The sequence below is a fragment of the Mustelus asterias genome, chromosome 5 (genome assembly GCF_964213995.1).
Source record: "Mustelus asterias chromosome 5, sMusAst1.hap1.1, whole genome shotgun sequence".
Taxonomy (NCBI): domain Eukaryota; kingdom Metazoa; phylum Chordata; class Chondrichthyes; order Carcharhiniformes; family Triakidae; genus Mustelus; species Mustelus asterias.
In genome coordinates, this window is record NC_135805.1 from 9,779,421 (window position 1) to 9,800,620 (window position 21,200).

General features: G+C 46.3%; 1 protein-coding gene across 1 annotated transcript in view; it reads left to right on the forward strand.

Annotated features, from left to right (window-relative positions):
- The window catches only part of LOC144493945 (dynein axonemal heavy chain 8-like), a 1,745,965-nt gene that overhangs the window by 1,512,050 nt on the left and 212,715 nt on the right, over positions 1–21,200 (forward strand). The window contains exons 92-94 of the mRNA XM_078213522.1: positions 8,320–8,476; positions 13,028–13,180; positions 20,618–20,807. Coding sequence (XP_078069648.1) covers positions 8,320–8,476; positions 13,028–13,180; positions 20,618–20,807 — 500 coding nt within the window. The remainder of the gene's footprint in view (positions 1–8,319; positions 8,477–13,027; positions 13,181–20,617; positions 20,808–21,200) is intronic.

The window sequence follows — 21,200 nt, forward strand, 5'->3', positions numbered from 1 at the left end:
GCCAGCTCACCTCTGATCCCGTGCACCTTCTGCACCAGTCTGCCATGAGGGACCTTGTCAAAGACCTTACTGAAGTCCGTGTAGACACCATCCACTGCCCTACCCTCATCAATCATCTTCGTCATTTCCTCGAAAAACTCGATCAAGTTAGTGAGACACGACCTCCCCTTCACAAAACCATGTTGCCTCTCGCTAATACGTCCACTTGTTTCCAAGTGGGAGTAAATCCTGAATCGAAGAATCCTCTCCAATAATTTCCCTACCACTGATGTAAGGCTCACCGGCCTGTAATTACCTGGATTATCTTGCTACCCTTCTTAAACAAAGGAACATCATTGGCTATTCTCCAATCCTCTGGGACTTCCCTTGTAGCCAGTGAGGATACAAAGATTTCTCTCAAGGCCCCAGCAATTTCCTCCCTTGCCACTCTCAGTATTCTAGAATCATAGAGATTTACAGCATGGAAACAGGCCCTTCGGCCCAACTTGTCCATGCCGCCCTTTTTTTTGAAAACCCCTAAGCTAATCCCAATTGCCCGCATTTGGCCCATATCCCTCTATACCCTTCGTACCCATGTAACTATCGAAATGCTTTTTAAAAGACAAAATTGTACCCGCCTCTACTACTACCTCTGGCAGCTTGTTCCAGACACTCACCACCCTCTGTGTGAAACAATTGCCCCTCTGGACACTTTTGTATCTCTCCCCTCTCACCTTAAACCTATGCCCTCTAGTTTTAGACTCCCCTACCTTTGGGAAAAGATATTGACTATCTCGCTGATCTGTGCCCCTCATTATTTTATAGACCTCTATAAGATCACCCCTCAGCCTCCTACGCTCCAGAGAAAAAAGTCCCAGTCTATCCAGCCTCTCCTTATAACTCAATGCATCATGTCCCAGTAGCATCCTAGTAAATCTTTTCTGCACTCTTTCTAGTTTAATAATATCCTTTCTATAATAGGGTGACCAGAATTGCACACAGTATTCCAAGTGTGGCCTTACCAATGTCTTGTACAACTTCAACAAGACATTCCAACTCCTGTATTCAATGTTCTGACCGATGAAACCAGTGGACCCAGCACTGATCCCTGAGGCACACTGCTGGTCGCAGGTCTCCAGTTTGAAAAACAATTCTCTACAACCACCCTCTGGCTTCTGTCAAGAAGCCAATTTTGTATCCATTTAGATACCTCACCCTGGATCCCGTGAGCTTTAACCTTATGCAACAACCTACCATGCGGTACCTTGTCAAAGGCCTTGCTAAAGTCCATGTAGACAACATCAACTGCACTGCCTTCATCTACCTTCTTGGTTACCCCTTCAAAAAACTCAATCAAATTTGTGAGACATGATTTTCCACTCACAAAGCCATGCTGACTGTCCCTAATCAGTCCTTGCATCTCTCACTGCCTGTAGATCCTGTCTCTCAAAATACCTTCCAACAATTTACCCACCACAGATGTGAGGCTCACTGGCCTGTAGTTCCCAGGCTTTTCCCTGCAGCCCTTTTTAAACAAAGGCACAACATTTGCCACTCTCCAATCTTCAGGCACCTCACCCGTGACAATCGATGATTCAAATACCTCGGCTAGGGGACCCACAATTTCCTCCCTCGCCTCCCACAATGTCCTGGGATACACTTCATCAGTTCCCGGGGATTTATCTACCTTGATGCGCTTTAAGACTTCCAGCACCTCCTTCTCTGTAATGTGTACACTCCTCAAGACATCACTATTTATTTCCCCAAGTTCCCTAACATCCATGCTTCGGTTTGGCTTCTACCTTAATGTTTCTCAAGAACCCCAATACCACCTCCTTTTTGATCTCAACATGACCCATCTATCTACATACCAAATCAAAGCTACCTGAGGATATAATAAAGACCACTTGTTCTCTATTCCCTGGTAATAATGGGGACAGCAACGATTAATGTTACCAGAGAGGCAGTGCTGGGTAGACTAATGGGACTGAAGGTGGACAAGTCCCCGGGTCCGGATGGAATGCATCCCAGGGTATTGAAAGAAATGTCAGAGGTAATAGTGGATGCGTTAGTGATTATTTATCAAAACTCGTTGCATTCTGGGGTAGTGCCGGTTGATTGGAAAACGGCTAATGTTACGCCGCTGTTTAAAAAAGGAAGGAGACAAAAGGTGGGTAACTATAGGCCGGTCAGCTTAACGTCTGTAGTAGGGAAAATGCTGGAATCCATTATTAAAGAGGAGATAGCAGGGCATCTGGATAGAAATGGTTCGATCAATCAGACGCAGCATGGATTCATGCTTGACGAACATGTTGGATTTTTATGAAGATGTGACTAGGGCGGTTGATGGAGGAGAACCGGTGGATGCGGTGTTTTTGGATTTCCAAAAGGCGTTTGATAAGGTGCCCCATAAAAGGCTGCTGAAGAAGATTAGGGCACACGGAGTTGGGGGTAGTGTGTTAAAGTGGATTGGGGACTGGCTATCCGACAGGAAGCAAAGAGTCGGAATAAATGGGTGTTTTTCCGGTTGGAGGAAGGTAACTAGTGGCATGCCGCAGGGATCGGTACTTGGGCCGCAACTGTTTACCATTTATATAGATGATCTGGAGGAGGGGACGGAGTGTAGGGTAACGAAGTTTGCAGACGACACAAAGATAAGTGGAAAAGTGAATCGTGTGGAGGACGGAGAAGATCTGCAGAGAGATTTGGACAGGCTGAGTGAGTGGGCGAGGATATGGCAAATGGAGTATAACGTTGAGAAATGCGAGGTTATACACTTTGGAGGAAATAATAACAAATGGGATTCCTATCTCAATGGAAACAAATTAAAACATGCTACCGTGCAAAGGGACCTGGGGGTCCTTGTGCATGAGACGCAAAAGCCCAGTCTGCAGGTACAACAGGTGATCAAGAAGGCAAATGGGATGTTGGCCTATATTGCGAAGGGGATAGAATATAAAAGCAGGGATGTCTTGATGCACCTGTACAGGGCATTGGTGAGGCCGCAGCTGGAATACTGTGTGCAGTATTGGTCCCCTTATATGAGGAAGGATATATTGGCATTGGAGGGAGTGCAGAGAAGGTTCACCAGGTTGATACCGGAGATGAGGGGTTTGGATTATGAGGAGAGGCTGAGGAGATTGGGTTTGTACTCGTTGGAGTTTAGAAGGATGAGGGGGGATCTTATGGAGACTTATAAGATAATGCGGGGGCTGGATAGGGTGGAGGCGGAGAGATTCTTTCCACTTAATAAGGAAGTTAAAACTAGAGGACACAGCCTCAAAATAAAGGGGGGTCGGTTTAAGACAGAGTTGAGGGGGAACTTCTTCTCCCAGAGGGTGGTGAATCTCTGGAATTCTCTGCCCACTGAGGTGGTGGAGGCTACCTCGCTGAATATGTTTAAAGCGCGGATGGATGGATTCCTGATCGGTAAGGGAATTAAGGGTTATGGGAATCAGGCGGGTAAGTGGTACTGATCCACGTCAGATCAGCCATGATCTTATTGAATGGTGGGGCAGGCCCGAGGGGCTAGATGGCCTACTCCTGCTCCTATTTCTTATGTTCTTATGTTATTATGTATAGTACAGATGTAGCTTGGAAAATGCATGGAGATTGGAAAACAATTGTGGTTTGCAAAAGAGGAAGTGAAACCACAGGCTGTCAATCAGGCTTAGACTGTCAACATTGTGGTCAGGATCAATGGGGTACTTGAGGTACATTCAGCCGTGAAGGGAAACAAAAATAAACACTGGTGGCTGGAGGATGATGTAAATCCATTGAGCAGGCAGTTGAATCTTTTACGGGGCACTGCACTTGGAACTTGTTACAGATTAAAGATTCCCATTGAAATGGAGATGATTTGAACAATTTCAGCTTGCCGGGAAGCCTCAGCAGCTCCAAAACAAAGCTGTGTGCATACATTGGGACTGAGTGCACAGCTTGGGCAGACTGGAATCCTCTCCCCCACCCCACCAAACTTCTCCAGGTGAAATTGACATCTCTCTGTCAGAGGGCTCTGTCAAAGGGGTGTGCTCACACCGGCAGCTCCTGACAGGGGGAAAGGGAAATGTCTGCTGCAGTGATTTAAAATCCTGACAGGTGACCGGTAGACATAGAAGTTTAGGTGACCTGGCCACTTCAGGACTTGCACACCTGACAGGCAGGAATGCAGATATCGATCACAGGGCTGCCTGAAATCACCATGCCAGGGGTGATCTTCAGGTCTGCCAGAGCTAGAAAGGGTAGTCCCTCCATGACACCCCATCCCAGCTGAGAGTGGCCAGGCCAACCCCTTGTCACCAGCCAAAGCCCACCCAACTCCCAGGACCCTTGAGGGGCCCCTCCACTGCAGCCTGGCAGCAGCAGAGGGAAAAATGGCCACTGGACCTACCTCCTCAAGCCCTCTTGGGGCCCAAGGCACAAGGCCAATGCTAGGGTGCAAGGGGACAATGCCCTGTTGGCACTGAAAAGGCATGTGATCTGAAGGAGGAATTAGAGCAGGTTCTGAGGGGGTGGGGAGCTCTGTGGGGTTTCAGAGGGGGAAGTGGGGCTGAGTGGCTGGTCTGGAGGGGAAGGGGAGCTGTGTGTGGGGGGGTTCTGAGGGGGATGGGTTCTGAGATGGAATCGGATCAGGTCACCCTCACTCTTGTGTGATGTGGAGGGAAGATGCCCCTCTTTTCTGAGGGGTTGATGGTGCTACCCTGGACCCTTGGAGTCCAGCACACCATATCATATAAAGCCTACCCTTTGCAGTTCCCGCTGGCGGGCTGGCTGAATGGCAGGAGGTTGCTGAATGGCCTGTTAAACCCACTAAAGACATTCAGATTAGCAGGTTAGCGGGTTTGCATACTTATCGGGTTGATGCTCGCTGTGGGCAAGATCCCAGTCGGGGCCGGCAGAGACGTTGGGTGAGCCCTCATGCCCACCAGAAATCCCGATTTTTGGCCAAGCCCAATTCACCTTGGAATCGGGATTCCCACTGGCTATCTGAAGGGGTCAGGGAATCACCCCAATTTATCTTATCATCAGGACTTATTGGGGGCAATTTTTCAGGACGGGCGGGAAAACAGAAGAGTTGCTCACCTGGTTTTGGGCAAGTCGAAATGCCAAATTTTATGCACTTAGTGTATTAAAAAATGGGCTAAACCATTCCTCGCTTGTAGGGAAAGGGGGTGGGTCTTACATCAGCCAGCCAGCCTGCTGCTGCAGCAGAGGGAGCTATTGCACACGTGCAGACCCCTGTGGCTGCACATGCCCAATTGCAACAGCAGAGGCCTGACAGGTCTGAGAGAGGGAAAGACCTCTCAGACCTCTGTTGCTGCAGCCAGCCTCAACGAACTCTACCCCCCACCCCCCCACTCCCCCAGCTATCGCGGGGAGCCCATGGCCGATCGTGAGCCCCACACTGCCCCGAAATATTGCCCCCCACCCCGCTGCCGAGACTGATCGTGCCTGCTCTCTCCCCCCATCAATTGCTTGCAGAGTGGCAGCGGGGCCCCAGTCAGGTCATCCCTTATGGCCCCGTCCCCTCCAGGCCCCGGTGGGCGGGGCGAGCCGGTAAAATCACGGCCATTATCTCACTCGGGCCTATTCGTTCCCTGTGACCCACTCTTTTATAATACACCAAATCCCCACGTTAAACTCTATCTCAAATGGCCTTGTATGTTCATTCAGAGACCAGAGAAAGGCTGGAAACTAATGGTAGGAGTACTTTTTCTCACAGCACAGGCAATCTGATACTTCACCTATTGACAAATTGATAGGGACTACACCCTCCAACCATCTGGAGTGAATTCTTTGCAAGAATTCTGTTTCCATGTGCAATAATGGATTACATTCAGGCTTGCTTTAACAAATGGCAGGTAACACTTGTGTCACACAATTGCCAGGCGATGACCGTCTCGAAGGCCTGGATTTCCCCTTTCCCAATGTCAGGTTCATTCTGGCATGAAGTCAATGTCATCACAGCCATCCAGCAGCAGTGACATCAGGCAATGATCATCTCCAACAAGAGAGGATCTAACCATCGTCCCTTGGGATTATCATCACTGAATCCCCCACTATCAACTTCCTGGTGTAACCATTGACCAGAAACGGAACTGGACGAGCCATATAAATACGGTGGCTACAAGAGCAAGTCAAAGGCTAGGAATCCTGCAGTGAGTAACTCACCACCTGATCTCCCAAAGCCTGTCAACCATCTATAAAGCACAAGTCAGGAGTAGAAAGAACAAAGTTCAAAGAACAAAGAACATTACAGCACAGGCCCTCCAAGCCTGCACCGACCATGCTGCCCGACTGAACTAAAACCCCCTATCCTTCCGGGGACCATATCCCTCTATTCCCATCCTATTCATGTATTTGTCCAGACGCCCCTTAAAACTCACTATCATATCTGCTTCCATTACCTCCCCCGGCAGCGAGTTCCAGGCACCCACCACCCTCTGTGTAAAACAACTTGTCTTGTACATCTCCTTTAAACCTTGCCCCTCGCACATTAAACCTATGCCCCCAGTAATTGACTCTTCCACCCTGGGAAAAAGCTTCTGACTATCCACTCTGTCCATACCCCTCATAATCTTGTAGACTTTGATCAGGTCGCCCCTCAACCTCCATCGTTCCAGTGAGAACAAACCAAGTTTCTCTGACCTCTCCTCATAGCTAATGCCCTCCATATCAGGCAACATCCTGGTAAATCTTTTCTATATCCTCTCCAAAGCCTCCACATCCTTCTGGTAGTGTGGCGACCAGAATTGAACACTATATTCCAAGTGCAGCCCTACTAAGGTTCTATAAAGCTGCAACATGACTTGTCAATTTTTAAACTCAATGCCCCAGCCGATGAAGGCAAGCTTGCCGTATGCCTTCTTGACTACCTTCTCCACCTGCGTTGCCATTTCAGTGATCTGTGTACCTGTACACCTAGATCCCCCTACCTATCAATACTCTTAAGGGTTCTGCCATTTACTGTATATTTCCTATCTTTATTAGACCTTCCAAAATGCATTACCTCACATTTATCCGGATTAAACTCCATCTGCCATCTCTCCGCCCAAGTGTCCAACTGATCTATATCCTGCTGTATCCTCTGATGGTCCTCATCGCTATCCGCAAATCCACCAACCTTTGTGTCATTCGCAAACTTACTAATTAAACCAGTTACATTTTCTTCCGAATCATTTATATGTATATTACGAACAGCAAAGCTCCCAGAACTGATCCCTGAGGAACACCACTTGTCACAGCCCTCCATTCAGAAACACACCCTTCCATTAGTGATGGAACACTCTCCACCTGCCTGAATGAGTGCAGCTCCAACAATAGTTGAAGCTTGACACCATCCAGGAAAAAGCAGCCCGCTTGATTGCTACCCCTTCCACAAAGATTCCATCCCTCCACCACCAACAAACAGTTGCAGCCGTGTCTACCATCTACAAGATGCACTGCAGGAGCTCACCAAGGTTTCTTAGGCAGCACCTTCCAAACATACTACCATCTAGAAGGTAAAAGTAATTTCACTATAGTCCCAGATGACCATGGGCTGCTCTCCCCTTTTGAGGGGGAGAGCTAACTGGTGGTGGCTTTAACCTGAGGATCACCACACCTCAGGCGAGGGGCAATGTTGAGAGGACGGGGCCTTCATGAATAACCTTAGCCAGTAAAGGAATTGAACCTGTGTTGTTGGTGTTGCTCTGCTTCACAAACCAGCTGTCCAGCCAACTGAGCTAACTGACTTCCCATCCAGAAGGACAAGAGCAGTAGATACCTGGGAACACCACCACCTGGAGGTTCCCCTCCAAATCACTCACCACCCTAACTTGGAAATATATCACCGTTCCTTCACCGTCACTGGGTCAAAATCCTGGAACTCCCTCCCTAACAGCACTGTGGGTGTACCTACACCACAGTGATTGCAGCAGTTCAAGAAGGCAGCTCACCACCACAACTAGGACAATGAGGGATGGACAATAAATGCTGGCCTAGCCAGCAAAGCCCACATCCCCAAGAATGAATTTATTTTCACTTTATTTGTCCTTGTCCACATCCACTCTGTGCTCTCTCAGCAGAACTCAGTGTGTAGCAGAGGGAAGAACCTAAGCTGCCTAATCCACAGAGACTGAGACTAATTTTAGTTTCTGAAGCAATGCCTTTCCTGAGATTAGTTAACTCTGCATTGACCAAAGATCAAAGTCACTAACTTTATCAGTGGAGTCATCAGAGGAGCCCACAGGAGATTTAAAATACTTGCAGTAAGCATGAAAATCCAAAATAATCTGTGCTGCTAGAAAGGTACATTCCCAAGTCTTAAAGAATGCTCTGCATTTATTGTCCTTTTTTCAGATACCAAAGTAACACTGCGGCCGAAATTCTCAACACTATCACCAATATCCAGCCAAAAGAAAGTTCTGGAGGAGGAGGAGAGACTCGAGAAGCCAGTGTCTTTAAACTGGCTGGCAGTATGCTGAAAAAACTGCCCCCAGATTATTTGGCACATGAGGTACTGTACTGTTATGGGTGAAATGATATCACAAGGCGCACTGAGCTCCAACTGTATTTGGCCTCTCAAAGGCAAGTGTTTTGTCTTCAGTGTTGCTGAAGTGAGTAAGCCATGTTGGAAGGCTAGAAAATAGACATAAAATTGTTGCAATGAATGTCCTAGCAATCTGTCTTGCAGCAGACTGAAGTTGATTGCTGTTAAGCTCCAACCTGTCATCCTATGAAGATTTTTGACCGTCTCAAGAAGGTTTACAAACTCAAGAATTTTTCCCGTAAACATGCACCTGTATGACCACTGGTTCCAACAATTTCCAACAAATAAAGCACAGCACTCCTTTCTAAACCTTGGCTACTTCCAGTTCAGCATTGCTGAGCATATACCCACAGTGCAGGAACTGGTAAACTCCAGCTTCACAGCAATTGCATGGCATTACTGAACAAGATTCAAGAAGAATGCTTCAATGTCATTGCTTAAGAACCCAACCCCATATTCCATAAACAAAAGCTTTCAGTTTTAAATCATTCTCAGCAATGTAGCTTCCGTTTAATTTAGTTGAGATTATCCAAACTGCAATTAAAAGTGAAGTTACATGTGCCATTCTTCCCAAAACATCCATTAGCGTAGTCCTTAATTTTGATGGAAGTTGTAACTCCTCACTCTATGGAAGGGGTGAAATACTCACTTTATTACTACTGTTTAATTTTAACATGCCTGATTTACACAATAATTGAGGTGTGCACCCATATTCATGCAAACAGTAGGCGGCACGGTAGCACAGTGGTTAGCACTGCTGCTTCACAGCTCCAGGGACCTGGGTTCGATTCCTGGCTTGGGTCACTGTCTGTGTGGAGTTTGCACATTCTCCTCGTGTCTGCGTGGGTTTCCTCCGGGTGCTCCGGTTTCCTCCCACACTCCAAAGATGTGCGGGTTAGGTTGATTGGCCATGCTAAAATTGCCCCTTAGTGTCCTGGGATGCGTAGATTAGAGGGATTAGTGGGTAAAATATGTAGGGATGTGGGGGTAGGGCCTGGGTGGGATTGTGGTCGGTGCAGACTCGATGGGCCGAATGGCCTCTTTCTGTACGGTAGGGTTTCTATGATTTCAAACCAGATTTCTATATTCGGTCAATTGGCCCCAAATCATTTGAAGCAGGAAGTCAGTGGACAACAATAACTTAGTCTGAAGACCAAACAGAGAAGGAAGTTTAAAAGCTTCTGCACACTGAACGTGCAGGTACACCTGTCTTCTCCGCCTCCCTTCTTGTACCACTGATCACATTCCCCCTGTTCCATAATTCTTTAAATGCTTGTTTAAAGTTTATTTATTAATGCCCCAAGTAGGCTTATATTAACACTGCAATGAAGTTACTGTGAAAATCCCCTCGTCGCCACACTCCGGTGCCTGTTCAGGTACACTGAGCGAGAAATTAGCATGGCCAATACACCTAACCAGCACGTCTTTTGGACCGTGGGAGGAAACCAGAGCACTTGGAGGAAACTAACGCAGACACAGGGAGAAGGTGCAGACTCCACACAGACAGTGACCCAAGCCGGGAATCGAACCCGGGTGCCTGGTGCTGTGAGGCAGCAGTGCTAACCACTGTGCCACTAGGCTGGTAGATGCTCTCGGTGCTGTTTGACTTTCTGCCACTTGCATCCGTTGTGTTAATGAAACCTGGCTGTGAAATAAGTTGGACTTCCCCTGCTGTTCCTGGATGAGCTGGCAGCTCGTAACACCAGCACTTTCCCATGCACAAGTGAACTTATTTATCTGTTATCACCATGTATTGGGTGAAATTTTAAGTTGAACAATGATGTTCAAACATATTTATTCCAGTCTGAGTTACAAAGAGCTGACCTGGGATTATCCCCAGAGTTCATTGATCCACTGAGCTATCAAGGACACCACACCCACCAAACGTTGTTTTAAACACATTGGGCCCAAAATTCCTGGATCTGGGGGTGCACTATGCTAGTTTGAACAGGGTAGAAAGGTCAGAATTTGGGATTAGACCCAGCTCTACCAGGTTTCTGTTTTTTTTAATGTAGATAGAAGTGCACTAGAAGTGGGAATTGGAGAAGTGGGAAGTGCACTAGAAGTGGGAATTGGGGAAGTGGGAAGTGCACTAGAAGTGGGAATTGGGGCTTCTCGACTCCACCCTCTTTCCCTTGCACCCACCACCCTCACTATACTGACACCAGAAGAGGCTGAATTGGTGGGGTGACATTATCTGTCAAAATATCCTGCCCAAAAATATTCATGATGAAGCTGTAATTGCAAACTAAGAGAATATCATTGCAGAAATGGGGAAATACCAATATTTTAATGGCACTCAATAACATGGAGTGATTTGAAAGCAGAAATTGAAAACTCCTGAATAAAAACTGTAGAAGGGTCAGATGGAATTGAAGCATTAACTCTTTTTATCTTCACAGATGCTGCCAGACCTGTTGAGTTTATCCAGCATTTTCTATTTTTATTTCAGAATTCCAGCATCCACAATATTTTGCTTTTATAATTGTAAAATCCCTCCTTTGTTCCGGTTTTGCCTATTCTTTGGTTATTATAGCCCACACCTCTGAGTTAATATCAAGATACCATCAATAAATGACAGGTTCCTTTAGATCATAATTCACAGAATATTAAAAATGTCACAGCCAGCCATTCTTTTCATACAAATAAACCCAAGTTCAGGATTCAGGATGGAGTCAGGTCCTGGGAAGGCTGCCAGGCAAAAGACTCTGCAGTTTCTGTTTCTGATGGACAACAGGACAACAATAAAAGTATTTTCGCCTGTATAATCATTTTAAAGTCAAGTATCACAATTTAAATCATTTTTAAAAATTCATTTATGGTATGTGGGCATTGCTGGCTGGGCCAGCATTTATTGCCCATCCCTAACTGCCCTCCATTTTAAACGGCATTTCAGAGTCAACCACATTGTTGTGGATCTGGAGTCACATGTAGACCAGACCAGCTAAGGAAGGCAGATTTCCTTTCCTAATTAGTGAACCAGATGGATTTTTACCACAATTGGCAATGGCTTCATGGTCATCATTGGTGCCACGTGATAGTGAGGAGAGGAATAGGGAGAGAGAGCAGTTGAACACGTGGTTACATGGTGCAGGAGGGAGGGATTCAGATACCTGGACAATTGGGGCTCATTCTGGGGTAGGTGGGACCTCTACAAACGGGATGGTCTACACCTGAACCAGAGGGGTACCAATATCCTGGGAGGGAAATTTGCTAATGCTCTTCGGGAGGGTTTAAACTAATTCAGCAGGGGGATGGGAACCTGAATTGTAGATCCAGTGTACAGGAGGTTGAGGGTAGTGAGGTCATGGATAAGGTTTCAGTGTCGCAGGAGTGTACTGGCAGTCAGGAAGGCGGTTTGAAGTGTGTATACTTCAACGCCAGGAGCATCCGGAATAAGGTGGGTGAACTTGCAGCATGAGTTGGTACCTGGGACTTCGATGTTGTGGCCATCTCGGAGACATGGATAGAGCAGGGACAGGAATGGTTGTTGCAGGTTCCGGGGTTTAGATGTTTCAGTAAGAGCAGGGAAGTTGGTAAAAGAGGTGGAGGTGTGGCATTGTTAGTCAAGGACAGTATTACGGTGGCAGAAAGGACGTTTGATGAGGACTAGTCTACTGAGGTAGTATGGGCTGAGGTTAGAAACAGGAAAGGAGAGGTCACCCTGTTGGGAGTTTTCTATAGGCCTCCGAAAAGTTCCAGAGATGTAGAGGAAAGGATTGCAAAGATGATTCTGGATAGGAGGGAAAGTAACAGGGTAGTTGTTATGGGGGACTTTAACTTTGCAAATATTGACTGGAAAAGCTATAGTTCGAGTACTTTAGATGGGTCAGTTTTTGTCCAATGTGTGCAGGAGGGTTTCCTGACACAGTATGTAGATAGACCAACAAGAGGCGAGGCCACATTGGATTTGGTACTGGGTAATGAACCAGACCAGGTGTTAGATTTGGGGGTAGGGGAGCACTTTGGTGATAGTGACCACAATTCGGCTACGTTTACTTTAGCGATGGAAAGGAATAGGTATATACCGAAGAGCAAGAGTTGGAGCTGGGGGAAAGGAAATTATGAACCTATCTTTGGAATACTCTGCCCAATGAAGCAGTAGAGGCTACCTCGTTAAATGTGTTTAAGTCACAGATAGATAGATTTTTAACCATTAAGGGAATTAAGGGTTATGGGGAGCGGGCAGGTAAGTGGAACTAAACCACTATCAGATCAGCCATGATCTTATTGAATGGCGGGGCAGGCTCGAGGGGCTAGATGGCCTACTCCTGCTTCTATTTCTTATGTTCTTATACAAAGAGAGTTCAGTAATCTAGATGGGCTTGAAATGGAATAAAAATCTTCTGGATCTACTGGACCCTAAATCAGTCAGCTTCACTTTCAAATTGCTCTTCATCGATTCGCTGCTGTAAAGGGAACATTTCTGAAAATGAGATTTTTGGGATCACTATTTGGAACAATAGTGGTGACTACAAACATATTTTGCTTGTTGAAAAAGCCTTTTTGTTTTGACAGGTGAAAGCTTGTCTCGTAAAAATGGGAATTTTGAATTCGATGAATATTTTCCTGCGGCAAGAAATAGACCGAATGCAGAAGGTCATCACGATGCTTCGGAACTGCCTAACTGACTTACAGCTGGCCATAGAGGGAACCATTATCATGAGCGAGGTCAGCAGCTCCAGCTCACATTTTCAGTTTTCTTTTATTATTTGTTGATGGGCTATGGCATCACTGCAAGGCCCGCGTTTACTGTTTAGACCTAATTGCCCTTCAGGAGGTGATAGTGAACTGCACTCTTCAACTGCTGCAGTCCATGTAGTGCTAATACACCTAGAATCATAGAATATCTTCAGTGTAGGAGGCCATTTAGCCCATCTCTCCAACAGAGCATCTTACCCAAACTCTACTCCTGTAACAATGCATTTAGAACATAGAACAGTACAGCACAGAACAGGCCCTTCGGCCCACGATGTTGTGCCGAGCTTTATCTGAAACCAAGATCAAGCTATCCCACTCCCTATCATCCTGGTGTGCTCCATGTGCCTATCCAATAACCGCTTAAATGTTCCTAAAGTGTCTGACTCCACTATCACTGCAGGCAGTCCATTCCACACCCCAACCACTCTCTGCGTAAAGAACCTACCTCTGATATCCTTCCTGTATCTCCCACCACGAACCCTATAGTTATGCCCCCTTGTAATAGCTCCATCCATCCGAGGAAATAGTCTTTGAACGTTCACTCTATCTATCCCCTTCATCATTTTATAAACCTCTATTAAGTCTCCCCTCAGCCTCCTCCGCTCCAGAGAGAACAGCCCTAGCTCCCCCAACCTTTCCTCATAAGACCTACCCTCGAAACCAGGCAGCATCCTGGTAAATCTCCTCTGCACTCTTTCCAGCGCTTCCACATTCTTCTTATAGTGAGGTGACCAGAACTGCACACAATATTCCAAATGTGGTCTCACCAAGGTCCTGTACAGTTGCAGCATAACCCCACGGCTCTTAAACTCCAACCCCCTGTTAATAAAAGCTAACACACTATAGGCGTTCTTCACAGCTCTATCCACTTGAGTGGCAACCTTTAGAGATCTGTGGATATGGACCCCAAGATCTCTCTGTTCCTCCACAGTCTTCAGAACCCTACCTTTGACCCTGTAATCCACATTTAAATTAGTCTTACCAAAATGAATCACCTCACATTTATCAGGGTTAAACTCCATTTGCCATTTTTCAGCCCAGCTTTGCATCCTATCCATGTCTCTTTGCAGCCTACAACAGCCCTCCACCTCATCCACTACTCCACCAATCTTGGTGTCATCAGCAAATTTACTGATCCACCCTTCAGCCCCCTCCTCTAAGTCATTAATAAAAATCACAAAGAGCAGAGGACCAAGCACCGATCCCTGCGGCACTCCGCTAGCAACCTGCCTCCAATCCGAAAATTTTCCATCCGCCACCACCCTCTGTCTTCGATCAGACAGCCAGTTACCTATCCAATCGGCCAACTTTCCCTCTATCCCACACCTCCTCACTTTCATCATAAGCCGACCATGGGGGACCTTATCAAACGCCTTACTAAAATCCATGTATATGACATCAACTGCCCTACCTTCATCAACACACTTAGTTACCTCCTCAAAAAATTCTATCAAATTTGTGAGGCACGACTTGCCCTTCACGAATCCGTGCTGACTATCCCGGATTAATCCGCATCTTTCTAAATGGTCGTAAATCCCATCCCTAAGGACCTTTTCCATCAATTTACCAACCACCGAAGTAAGACTAACCGGTCTATAATTACCAGGGTCATTTCTATTCCCTTTCTTAAACAGAGGAACAACATTTGCCACTCTCCAGTCCTCTGGCACCATCCCCGTGGACAGTGAGGACCCAAAGATCAAAGCCAAAGGCTCTGCAATCTCATCCCTTGCCTCCCAAAGAATCCTAGGATACATTTCATCAGGCCCAGGAGACTTATCGACCTTCAGTTTATTCAAAACTGCCAGGACATCCTCCCTCCGAACATCTATTTCCTCCAGCCTATTAGCCTGTAACACCTTCTCTTCCTCAAAAACATGGCCCCTCTCCTTGGTGAACACTGAAGAAAAGTATTCATTCATCACCTCGCCTATCTCTACTGACTCCATACACAAGTTCCCACTACTGTCCTTGACCGGCCCTAACCTCACCCTGGCCATTCTTTTATTCCTCACATAAGAGTAAAAAGCCTTGGGGTTTTCCTTGATCCGACCCGCCAAGGACTTCTCGTGTCCCCTCCTAGCTCTCCTAAGCCCCTTTTTCAGCTCATTCCTTGAAAACTTGTAACCCTCAATCGAGCCATCTGAACCTTGTTTCCTCATCCCTACATAAGCTTCCCTCTTCCTTTTCACAAGACATTCCACCTCTTTCGTGAACCATGGTATTTACCCCACTAATCCCCCTAACCTACACATCTTTGGATACTAAGGACCAATCCATCTAGCCTGCACTTTGTTGGACTGTGGGGGGAAACCAGAGCACCTGGAGGAAACCCACTCAGACACAGGGAGAACATGCAAACTCCATGCAGACAGTCACCCAAGGCTGAAATTGAACCTTGGCACTCTCTCTCTCTTTCTCTGGTGCTGTGAGGCAGCAGTGTTAACAACTGTGCCACCATGCCATCCTACGGAGGGAGTTCCAGGTTTTTGACTCAATGATAGTAAAGGAACAGTGAAGAAGTTCCAAGTCAGAATGGTGAGTGACTTGGAGGGGAACTTGTAGGTGATGGCGTTCCCAGCATCTGCTACCCTTCTTCTCAGTGATAGAAGACACAGGTTTACAAGATGCTGTTGAAGGAGCCTTGATGAGTGCATCTTGCATTTGGTACACACTCCTGCCACTGAAGAAAGGGCTGTGCAGTGCAGAAAAAACTGCTGGAAGGAGATGGAGAAGAAGAGTTCTCAGCAGGAGGTTTCATCCAAAGATGGTCCTTAGAAGGCAATTCTCTTACCTTAACTTCAGCGACTTTATTAAAGAATTCATAGCAGAAATCTTCCAACTGCTGCAGACACAATTCCAATTTCAAAGCCAGTAAAAAGCCATTGCCAGTGGTTGTCGTGGGGTCCCTGTCTCTTTATGTTATGCATTTGGCTTCTTCCAGGTTTCAGCTGGGAATAAACGCAATGCCCACAAAACACAGACATTGCCCGTGGCTGGGATTCTCCAGTCCCGCTGCAATAAATGGAGTTTAGGTTGAGCACCAAATTCTCCATTCTCACTGCAGCGGGGTGGGGTGAATGAGATCAGAGAATTCCGGCCAATATCTTGTAGTTTGCAGTATGTTGTTGCTCAGTTTAGACAAGGAAAAATTTCATAGAATCATAGAAAGTTTACAGCACAGAAAGAAGCCACTTGGCCCATCGTGCCTGGGCTAGCTGAAAAATGAGCCACCCAGCCTAATCCCACTATCCAGCATTTGGTCCATAGCCCTGCAGGTTACAGCACTTGAGGGTGCAATTCCAACACCTTTGAAATAGTTGAGTGATTTTGCCTTTACATTTTCAGGCAGTGGTGAAATCCAAACTCCCACAATCCTCCATGCCCTGGCGAATAAAGGCAAGCATTCTGTATGTCGTCTTCACCACACTATCTGCCTGCGCTGCCACCTTCAGGGATCTATGGACTTATATGCCAAGGTCCCTTTGTTCCTCAATACTGTCATTGTTCTACCCAATTTAGCAGCTGATTGATACCAGTCTGTAGCCTAAGACTATCCTCCTCATCATTAACAACACCACCAACTTTTGTGTCATCTATAAATTTACTAATTATATCTTCTACATTCACATTCAAGTTGTTAATGTATATAACAAACAGCAAGGGCCCCAACACCAATCCTTGTGGTATAGCACTGGTCACAGGATTCCAATCACCAAACCAGCCCTCCACAATTTGCCTCCTATTAACAAGCCAATTTTGGATCCAATTTGCCGATTTGCCTTGGATCCCATGGTCTCTAACCTTTTGGACCAGCCTTCCAGGTGGGACCTTGTCAAAGGCCTTACTGAAGTCCATGTAAACCAAAGAACAAAGAACAGTACAGCACAGGAAACAGGCCCTTCGGCCCTCCAAGCCTGTGCTGCTCATTGGTCCAACTAGACCATTCGTTTGTATCCCTCCATTCCCAGACTGCTCATGTGACTATCCAGGTAAGTCTTAAACGATGCCAGCATGTCTGCCTCCACCACCCTACTTGGCAGCGCATTCCAGGCCCCCATCACTCTCTGTGTAAAAGACGTCCCTCTGATATCTGAGTTATACCTCGCCCCTCTCACCTTGAGCCCATGACCCCTCGTGATCGTCACCTCCAACCTGGGAAAAAGCTTCCCACTGTTCACCCTATCAATACCCTTCATAATTTTGTACACCTCTATTAGGTCTCCCCTCATTCTCCGTCTTTCCAGGGAGAACAAGCCCAGTTTACCCAATCTCTCCTCATAGCTAAGACCCTCCATACCAGGCAACATCCTGGTAAACCTTCTCTGCACTCTCTCTAAAGCCTCCACGTCCTTCTGGTAGTGCGGCAACCAGAACTAGACGCAGTACTCCAAATGTGGCCTAACCAGCATTCTATACAGCTGCAACATCAGACTCCAGCTTTTATACTCTATACCCCATCCTATAAAGGCAAGCATACCATATGCCTTCTTCACCACCTTCAAGGATTTGTGGACTTGCACACCTAGGTCCCTCTGTGTTTCTATACTCTTGATGGCTCTGCCATTTATTGTGTAACTCCCCCCTACATTAGTTCTTCCAAAATGCATCACTTCGCATTTATCTGGAATAAATTCCATCTGCCATTTCTCCGCCCAATTTTCCAGCCTATCTATATCCTGCTGTATTGTCCGACAATGTTCATCGCTATCCGCAAGTCCAGCCATCTTCGTGTCATCCGCAAACTTGCTGATAACACCAGTTACACCTTCTTCCAAATCATTTATATATATCACAAATAGCAGAGGTCCCAGTACAGAGCCCTGCGGAACACCACTGGTCACAGACCTCCAGCCGGAAAAAGACCCTTCGACTGCTACCCTCTGTCTCCTGTGGCCAAGCCAGTTTTCTACCCATCTAGCCACCTCTCCTTGTATCCCATGAGCCTTAACCTTCTTAACCAACCTGCCATGAGGGACTTTGTCAAATGCCTTACTGAAATCCACATAGACGACATCCACGGCCCTTCCTTCGTCAACGGTTTTTGTCACTTCCTCAAAAAACTCCACCAAATTTGTAAGGCACGACCTCCCTCTTACAAAACCATGCTGTCTGTCACTAATGAGATTGTTCCGTTCTAAATGCGCATACATCCTGTCTCTAAGAATCCTCTCCAACAACTTCCCTACCACGGATGTCAAGCTCACTGGCCTATAATTACCCGGGTTATCCCTGCTACCCTTCTTAAATAACGGTGCCACATTCGCTGTCCTCCAATTCTCAGGGACCTCACCTGTGTCCAACGAAGAGACAAAGATTTCCGTCAGAGGCCCAGCACTTACATCTCTTGTCTCCCTGAGCAGTCTAGAATAGATGCCATCAGGCCCTGGGGATTTGTCAGTTTTAATGTTACCTAAAAAACCTAACACTTCCTCCCTTGTAATGGAGATTCTCTCTAACGGGTCGACACCTCCCTCTGAGACACTCCCAGTCAACAAGTCCCTCTCCTTTGTGAATACTGATGCAAAGTATTCATTTAGGATCTCCCCTATTCCCTTGGGTTCTAAGCATAATTCCCCTCCTTCGTCCCTGAGAGGTCCGACTTTTTCCCTGACAACTCTTTTGTTCCGAACATATGAATAAAATGCCTTAGGATTCTCCTTAATCCTGTCTGCCAAGAACATTTCATGATCTCTTTTTGCCCTTCTAACTCCCCGTTTGAGTTCCTTCCTACTCTCTCTGTATTCCTCCAGAGCTCCATCTGTTTTCAGTTGCCTGGACCTAATATAAGCCTCTTTTCTTTTTGATCAGATCCTCAATTTCCCTGGTTATCCTTGGCTCTCGAATCCTACCTTTCCTATCCTTCCTTTTTACAGGCACATGCCTGTCCTGCAGCCTTATCAACTGTTCCTTAAAAGACTCCCACATGCCAGACGTGGACTTACCCCCGAACAGCCTCTCCCAATCAACGGCCACCAATTTCTGCCTAATCCGGCTCTAGTTAGCCTTCCCCCAATTTAGCACCTTACCCTTAGGACAACACTCGTCCTTGTCCATTACTATCCTAAAGTTAACAGAGTTGTGGTCACTATTTGCCACATGTTCCCCTGCCGAAACTTTGACGACCTGACCGGGCTCATTTCCCAGAACTAGATCCAGTATAGCCCCCTCTCTAGTTGGGCTATCTACATACTGTTCCAAAAAACCTTCCAGTGCGCATTTTACAAATTCCTCCCCGTCCAGACCCCCAGCCCTAAGCACTTTCCAGTCTATACCAGGGAAATTGAAGTCTCCCACTACAACAACCCTATTTTTTCTGCACATATCCAGAATCTCCTGACATATCCGTTCCTCCACTTCCCGTGGGCTGTTGGGTGGCCTGTAGTATACCCCCAGCATAGTGATTGCACCTTTCCTGTTTCTGAGCTCCACCCACAGCAACTCATTACATGACCCCTCTAAATTGTCCTCCCTCTGCACTGCTGTAATATGCTCCCTAACTAATACCGCTACTCCGTCACCACATCAACTACCTTCATCAATGTATTTAGTTACCTTTTCAAAAAACTCAATTAAATTAGTTAGACAGGATCTCCCACCAACAAATCCATGCTGACTATCCCTGATCAATCCCTGCCTTTCCAAATGTTGATTAATCCTGTCCCTCAGAATTTTTCCAATAATTTCCCTACCACTGCCGTTAGACCAACTAGCCTCATTTCATCTTGCCAACCAGAAAAAGACCCATTTACACCAACTCATTTTCTTGTTAGCTCGCCAATCTTCTATCCATGCCAATATGTTATTCCTACACCACGAGCTTTTTTTTAAAAGTTTATTTATTAGTCACAAATAAGGCTTACATTAACACTGCAATGAAGTTACTGTGAAATTCCCCTAGTTGCCACAGTTCGACGTCTGTTTGGGTCAATGCACCTAACCAGCATGTCTTTCAGAATGTGGGAGGAAACCAGAGCACCCGGAGGAAACCCACGCAGACACGGGGAGAACGTGCAAACTCCACACAGACAGTGACCCAAGCCGGGAATCGAACCCGGGTCTCTGACGCTGTGAAGCAGCAGTGCTAATCACTGTGTTACTGGCTTTTACTTTGCTCAATGACTTTTGATTATCATCCCTCCTTCATCGCCACTGAGTAACAATCCTGGAAATCCCTCCCTAATAGCACTGTGGGTATACCCACATGGCAGGAATTTCAGCGGTTCAACAAAGTGGCTCATTGCTTTCTAAAGGGCAAATAGGGGTGGGTAATAAATGTCAGCCTAGCCAGTGATGTTTCATTCTGTAAACAAATAAAGAAAAAAATCACCTTCCATCATTTGTCTGCTTCTGGGTGAGTACAGGGTTCTGTATGAAGTGCAATGCTCTCTTTCTTTTCTGTTACAGAATTTAACAGATGCCTTGGATAACATGTACAATGCTCGTGTCCCTGTGGTGTGGAAGAGGATTTCCTGGGATTCTTCTACATTGGGATTTTGGTTCACAGAGTTTCTGGAGAGAAACGCACAATTTTCCACCTGGATATTTGAGGGCAGGCCCAATGTATTTTGGATGACAGGATTTTTTAACCCCCAGGGTAGGAGCTGTAATCTAAAGAGCAGTGCATGATGGGACTGAACATCAGCATTAATAGCAAATGATGCAAAGCATCACAAAATGATTGCAAATTAGATTTGAAGAATAATTTATTTTGCCATCATCTTTCAAAATGTACAACTTGTATTTATGTCTGTAAGATATTGACCAGTAATGTCCAAGCACCCGGGCAGTACAACTGGGAGATACCCCAAAGATCTGCTCGGGCATCCCCCCAGCCAGCGGGGGTTCCCAGGGTAATTACCCAGGAAGATCAAAGCTCTGTTGGTCAATTCCCCTACACTGGGAACTATCCGATAATTGAAAGGTTTTAACTTTCTTAAAGACATTGTTATCCACAAAAGGTTATGCTAATTAAAACCACTTCCAGCTT